This window comes from Drosophila biarmipes, chromosome 2L, assembly GCF_025231255.1.
Source record: "Drosophila biarmipes strain raj3 chromosome 2L, RU_DBia_V1.1, whole genome shotgun sequence".
NCBI classification, from domain to species: Eukaryota; Metazoa; Arthropoda; class Insecta; order Diptera; family Drosophilidae; genus Drosophila; species Drosophila biarmipes.
The window spans coordinates 1063957-1070711 of record NC_066612.1 but is presented as its reverse complement, the minus strand read 5'-3'; the positions used below and the strand labels follow the sequence as shown (position 1 = coordinate 1070711).

General features: G+C 49.1%; 1 protein-coding gene across 1 annotated transcript in view; it reads right to left on the bottom strand.

The window, feature by feature from the left end:
• Positions 1-1324: 1324 nt before the first annotated feature.
• LOC108029188 (protein O-mannosyl-transferase TMTC2) overlaps positions 1325-6755 on the bottom strand; it is a 29200-nt gene continuing 23769 nt past the window's right edge. The window contains exons 5-11 of the mRNA XM_017101360.3: positions 5579-6662; positions 5402-5516; positions 3083-3168; positions 2631-3019; positions 2471-2555; positions 2185-2342; positions 1325-2115 (exon numbers count right to left, since the gene is read on the bottom strand). Coding sequence (XP_016956849.1) covers positions 1942-2115; positions 2185-2342; positions 2471-2555; positions 2631-3019; positions 3083-3168; positions 5402-5516; positions 5579-6662 — 2091 coding nt within the window. The 3' untranslated portion in view covers positions 1325-1941. The remainder of the gene's footprint in view (positions 2116-2184; positions 2343-2470; positions 2556-2630; positions 3020-3082; positions 3169-5401; positions 5517-5578; positions 6663-6755) is intronic.

Genomic DNA, 6755 nt, shown 5'->3' with positions numbered 1-6755 from the left:
TTTTAAGATAGTTTACCTAAACCCGCATTTCCATACTACAGAACTTAGATCATCAGATCCTGACTTTACAGATGTACTGTTATGTTACTTTGTTGCATATTTATTTTTTTAATGAATTTATCTACATTAATATTTTTACAGGGTAGTTTCTTGTAGAGCAGTGGTCACTGCTCATTCAGTCTGGTCGATGCCCACTCAGACGAAACCCAACCAACGATGCCTGGGATCTGGTTCATTCTCTGGCCTAAGTGGCCAGTGGAGCCATCGACGCTGACGATGTCTTGTCATAAATCCGAGCACTCGCCGCTGAGGCTGTCAGTAATTAGCGCACTGAACGCCAGTTCTTGCCACCCAGTGGCTGGCCCACAAAGCTAACGAGTCACTTTGTAAGAAGCCCGGATGATAGGTGCTGACTGGAGAAGGAGGAGGGAACTGGAGCAGTCGGAGGCGTCTGCAATTAGTGAGCAGCTCTCAGGAACGAGCGCATTTAGTGGCAGTAGTAGTCGTCCCCCTGCAACAAAGTGGCTCCGGCAACATGACACTCTTTTGGAGGAGGATGCTTCGCCCTCGTTCCTCGTTACCCACAGGAGTGACGGGTTGACGGTTTGACGGGCAACTGACTGGGTGACGGACAAAGTGACTCCGACTGTCTGATACATTCATTTATTCGCTCTTGGGCACGTTCTGCGCCCGCTGGCGGGCAAGCAGCCACCACTCGACTTGCCAAACCAATTGGTGGTGCTCTCTGAAGTGCACTTGCTCCTCCCGGATGTCAAAAGTCATCACCTTTATCGGTCGGCAGCATCTTGCCGGGCGGCCGGGAGGAATTAGAATCCGGACTGCTTGCCAAGCCGGCCATTTAGACGTGGCATTAGCTGTGGCAATATTATGACTGCAGCAAGGAGCACTCGGGTATATTGTAATTCATAATCCTGCGATTTGCTTGCCAGGAGACACAGCGCCTTACTTCCTGTTGTGGTCGCCCACGGCTTAAGTGGCGCCCTTGCCGTCTTCGTCTTCGACTTGGGTCGAAAATTCTGACATTGATTGTGTTTGTACTTGGGCTCATCTCGGAGAAGGAGCAGTCGAGTGGGTAGGGACAGTAGCGGGCAGCGGGGAAGAGTTGAATCTAAGCCGTTGAGCACTGAAAATATTTCCCTTGGCTGCTCAAATGCCCTGCAAGGGGAGCTTAGCTTGAGTGCATTGGCCAAAGCGGTTGTAATTATGGAAGGAATGTGCCACTGAGCAGGCTTACGGGTTACGACTCCTTCGGAATTTATATAACTAACACCTCCCAAGCCCAGTAAATCTTCACTTCAATCAATTCACTTCAATTCATTTGGTTTTATTATATATTCTCCTTGCCATATCTTTATACAATCCATACATTTCTTTATTGGTATCTTTATTTGCTTAACTAAAATGTACACACATCGGACAAAACAATCTCGAGAAGCCAAGTCATATTGTATATATATAGTCAATAATCTGACCCAAGCACTTGCCGTGCGGGTGTCTCATATTTACAGTAATTTACACGGATATTTTAAGCACATTACGAGTAGTTACCCAATCATCGTTCCCACGGATCCAACCTGCTTCTATAGCTGTACAGTAACTCGTTCCCTTAACAGTTAGATATTTTAATTATTGTTCTCTCTGTCGCTTCTCCACTGATTCCATCTGTATCTGTAGCTCAATCTTTGTCTGCTCCGTTTCGGTATCTCTATCTATATTTTGTGACGTTCCTTGGTCGCTGCTTGGATATTTACACGGCTGCCAGCTGCTAAATGATATACATATGTATCGAAGTCCTTTGTATAAATTCTGTAGAGTTATCTAACGCTTTCTCCAGCTCCGCATTTCCATATAAAAATATCTCGGCTCTGTGGCTTATTAACTTAATCATTAGCTGGTTGGCTATAGCGACCACTACAATTGCTAGACATTCGTAACGCCCAGCTTGGCCAGGTTGCCCAGCGTGATGGCGTCTCCGGGCTGAAGTCGCAGGGCCGCCTTATAACTGGCAGCCGCGTGATTCGTCCGTCCCAGAAGATGCAGAATAGCCCCCAGATTGGTGTGAGCATGGGCATCGTCTGGTCTTAGAGCCACAGCCTGGAATGAACGAACATGTGACTTAAAAAGAAGTTCATTTGGAAAGTGTTTCTCGATCAGCAGACTCACCTTTCTGTACCACAGCTCTGCCTCCACTTTCCTGTCCAGCATTCGCATCGCGGTGGCAGCTGCCACCACCAGGGCATAGTCGTTGGGCGCCAACTCGGCGGCTCTTCTATGGTAGATAGCGGACTCATGATGTCGCGACTGCAGCGACAGGAATTCGGCTACAAATAGGGGTGAAAGCTCGAGTTTAAAATTGATTTTCCTGTATGATAGTTAAATATTAAGGTATTCATTCGATCCTTGGATCGTAAAATGCGTAAACAAAATGTTAAATACTATCAGTACTCACCATAATGATGGTAGACGCTGGCTTGCTCGGGTGCCAGCTGCAAGGCTCGCTTGAACCACAGCTCTGCCTCAGAGGCTCGGCTGCTCTGCAAGGATAAAAGATACGAATTTAGAAATGCTCCCAAGTAGCTCGGAGCCCGTGCCTATGATGGAACACCTACATTTCTGGCCAGTGTGATGCCGTAGGACAGGTGGGCGGCCACCTGGTTGGGCTGCAGTTCGAGGGCTGCTCGATGGTGTCGCTCCGCCTCGTCCCACTGCTGCAGGCGCCCAAGGACATCCCCGATTCGCTGGTAGAGGACTTCCCGCTGCTGTGGCAACCCTGGCAGCGAGGACAGGGCCTCCCGATAGATGGCCAGCGCTCGCTGGAGTTTTCCCTGCTCCACGTAGAGGGCGCCCAGCTGCAAGTAGGCAGAGCTGCGGGCCTGATCATGGGCTCCTCGATCGCGAACCGAGGCCCCATCCAAATTGGAGCCCGCCTGCAGAATTTCTATGGCCTGCTGGCGCTTGCCCAGCGCTATGAATGATATGCCCAGGTTGAGGTAGGCCACTGCAGGGTGGGGAATGTCATCAGTAATCTACTCCACGCCAAAGGTACCAACTCGAAACTCACCCGCCAGATTCGGTCGAAACTTGATGGCGCGCTGAAAGCACTCGACAGCTGCGGGATAGGCCTGCTGATTCTGGTGCAGGATGCCCCTGAAGCGAGAGTGAAAGTGTTGACATTAATAGACTGAACTTGTCCGGCTCTCGTGATCTAATTAGAGCGCCTAAACCGGAGAGACTGGCCTCTTTTGGATTCCCCGGGGCCTGACAGGTCGAGTGCCTGGAGGGTTGCTACTCAGGAGAGCAACTACTATATCACTGAGCAAAATTTAAAGATACTAAAATATACTTAAATACTTAAGCAATATTTAGGTAAAGGCATCTCTACTTTTAGTTTGCTTAGTCATTAAATAGTTCAACTTTAATTCAGTTAAGTACAAACTAGCCTTATCGCCAATTTTTACCGCCTTTTTCCTAGGTGTACTTGGATTTATGTAATTAGTTTGCTACTGCCAAGCAGCTGGCTCTTAAAGCAGCAACTGCCTTGCACTTTTCCGCAACCAGCTCGCGGGTAAAAGGAAAGCACAGAGGGTCCTTTTCACTCTTCCCATTCGAATGCGAACCACAACAAGTGCAGCAGCACGACCAAGCCAACAATAAAATCACGAATGTTTGACGTTGGGTAAAGTAAAAAATCAAATTATACAGCTCAGTGATTTGCTGGTATCGGTGTTTGCTGGTTCTGGAGGACATGTGGGAATGTGTGGGGACTCGGGACTTTGGGGAGATGGCAATCAGTCAAGCAAGCGACAGCGCCGCGAGCATTGCTATTGATGATTTGATCGCAGTAAATAATGTATGTTCGGAGATGTATATCCGCAGGATTGCTGCGAAAACTGGGGGAAACTGGCTGCTGCGGTTGAGGCAGCCAACATTGATTTTCGATTAGCGCCTCGGCTCGTTTTGCAGGCAGCCTGTTGAAGGGTTTCCACACAGGATACAGAGCACAGGACACACATAATGGCAGCCCTAGCGGTTGTGACCTGATTCTGAACCATTGACTTGAGGACCGTGGCATTAGCCTGGGCCGAGGGAGTTGGGAATCGGGGTTAGTACAAGCAATAATCTGGCTTGCGACAAGCCGCCTGACGTTGACAGACAGGCGGTAAAAAGGAAAACCCGAAATGACGCACTGAATATTCAAAGCGCAACTCCGCGCTCACTTTTCCTTCTTTCGCTCGCTTTTTTCCAGCTTTGTGTTTTGTATTTCCGTTTTTCCACTCCTGCTGCTGGCTTTTCCTTCTGTTCTGTCCCGTTTTATGTCGCATCGCGTCGCTGCTGTGAAATATGCGCAATGAGCAAAAATGCAATGCGACCAGACAACAGACAAAACACAGAGTACTATACCAAACAGAAGGATCTGAGGAGAACAGAGCACGCTTACAGACTTTGTCAGACGTTGACAGAGGGACAGAAGGACGTACAATCGGACGGAGAGAGTGTGAACGCTAAGGACTTTTGTCGAGCATCCTGGATGGTACACGAGAAAAAGCCGTAACAGCTTAGTAAAATGCATTAAGACCGTTTTATAGTTCTAAGAGATGAAATGAACATCAATCTATTTTCTAAGCTATTCAACAGTCTAACTCTTGGAATCCGAAAACCGGAAACGCTTAATATGTTTTAGCCAATATTCCCGTCTCGAAACGACTTCTTTCGTTTCTCCCAGTGCATGCATCACGAAATGCGCATAGTTTCTGCAGCGGCACGCAAATGCCCTGAGCAGGACACAAATGGGAAAACGAGTCGAAGGATGCAGTCGCATGGCGACTCGGAGGATTGGTGCGTGTCTCGGGTAGCGCGAAAGGGAAAAAAGGAAATGGGCTTCATTTGACAGCTTGTTCGGCATTGTATTGCCTTCTCGGGGACGGAGTCTCATAACTGGGATGCTGCGCTGCATAAAATGGCCGCGCTAAATGCGCACCCAACCGAAGGGTTTTCAGGGGGCTGGAAACTTGGTGCCTGCTGTGGGTGGCGAACGCATGAAAAGATAATGGAAATGGCTGCCATTTATCGCATCTCTTTTGCCTGGCACATGTGGGTGGGCAACTTAATGAGGCCAGTTCCGGTTTTTTTGCTAGAAAAAACCCTAACAGTTTTATGAGTTTAATAAAGGTGGGTCTTTCAAAATTTTAAAATTAAGTAATACTTTTTTAAATTTATTATTAAGAATGCAAAAACAAATTCTTGGAAATAATATGCTTATTTTCCAAATACCACTAACTTCCCAAAGGGAACATATTTCTCCTGACCCTGGAACGAGGCACTCTAATTGTTCACGAACTGGTCGCTAAGTGCTCCAAGCTATGTGTTATTGGTTACTCACAGATTAAAGTGCACATCCGCCATGTTGGGCCTGTACCGAATGGCCTCCTGCAGGACCTGTTTGGCCTCCTCATATCGACCCTGAGAGCTGAGTACGCTGCCCAGATTGCCCAACGCTAAAAAGCCAAATCAAATTAGCTGGCGATTCGGCTGGAAGAGTTTCAGTAGGAGCACTTACCCTTTGGCGGATTGATGGCAATGGCGCTGCGGTAGAGGCTCTCCTCATCCCGCCAATCGGCGTTCCTTCTCAAAGTCCGCAGACTCATGGCGGCCAAAAGGACACTGAAGCTCAGTAGTAGGGTAATGCGGGTTCTCTGATTGCTGGCCATCAGTTTGGAGACGCCATAGCCCACCAGAAGACAAAATCCCACGCTGGGAAGGTATAGAAGTCGTTCCGCTACAACAAATCCCACGTAGAAGAGGAGATTACTGGCAGGCAGGAAGGGCAGGACCAGGAAACTAAGCGACATGATGAGCACGCAGGCATGCCGATTCCCCGGTGACATCCCCTCCAGCGCGTAATCTTTCGGGGAGCTCCGAAAGTTCCCACTCGAACTGGAGCTACTAGAACTCGAACTCGAGGAGGAGCTCGAGCTGGAACTGGAGCTATTTGTGCTATTGCTGCAACTGCTGCTGCTGCGGGAGCCGCGGAAGGCGGAAGACACGAGGTGAGGGCTTTGGGTTGGGGCTTGATTCGAAACGTGGGAACTCCCCTCGTAGACATAGCCACTGCTATTGTTGTTGTTGCAATCGCGACATGGAAGCGATCCATCCTGCTGATGGTGATAGGCTGCCTCAAAGGCTTGGTACTTGCTGCTATTGTTGGCCATTCGCTTGCGCTTGGAGCGGGACTTGCGACTGGCCACTTTTTGGATGTGATACTGCGGAAAGGAGGACACTCCACTGGTGGTAACCTCCTTGCTTGGCCCGCTTAGCAACTGCCTACAGCTGCGCCACGCCACGCCCACCAAAACCGAGTAGAAACAGCCCGACTGGGCATTACGGCGATCCCACAGAGATGTGACCCTTGGCAGGGCATCCATGCCCCAGTCGAAGCTCAGCACGTTCGGCTGGAGCAGCAGGCGCAGATTGAAGACGGGCAGGTAGAGGAAGGTCAGCAGTCTTGTCCATCCGGAGGGAGTCCTCGCGATCGGGTTGTCCGCACTGGAGAAGGCCGTCTGCGGTCCTGGAACAATAACGAGGCGGCAGTAAGCCCCGCAGCACAGGGCTCCAATTACGATGCACACGGATCTAAGACGTTGCTGTAGAAGAGAAAAAATTTATTAAACTAAATATATACTGATACTCAGAATGTTAAGGGTTATGATGATTGGAATGAAGGTATAAAAAATCAA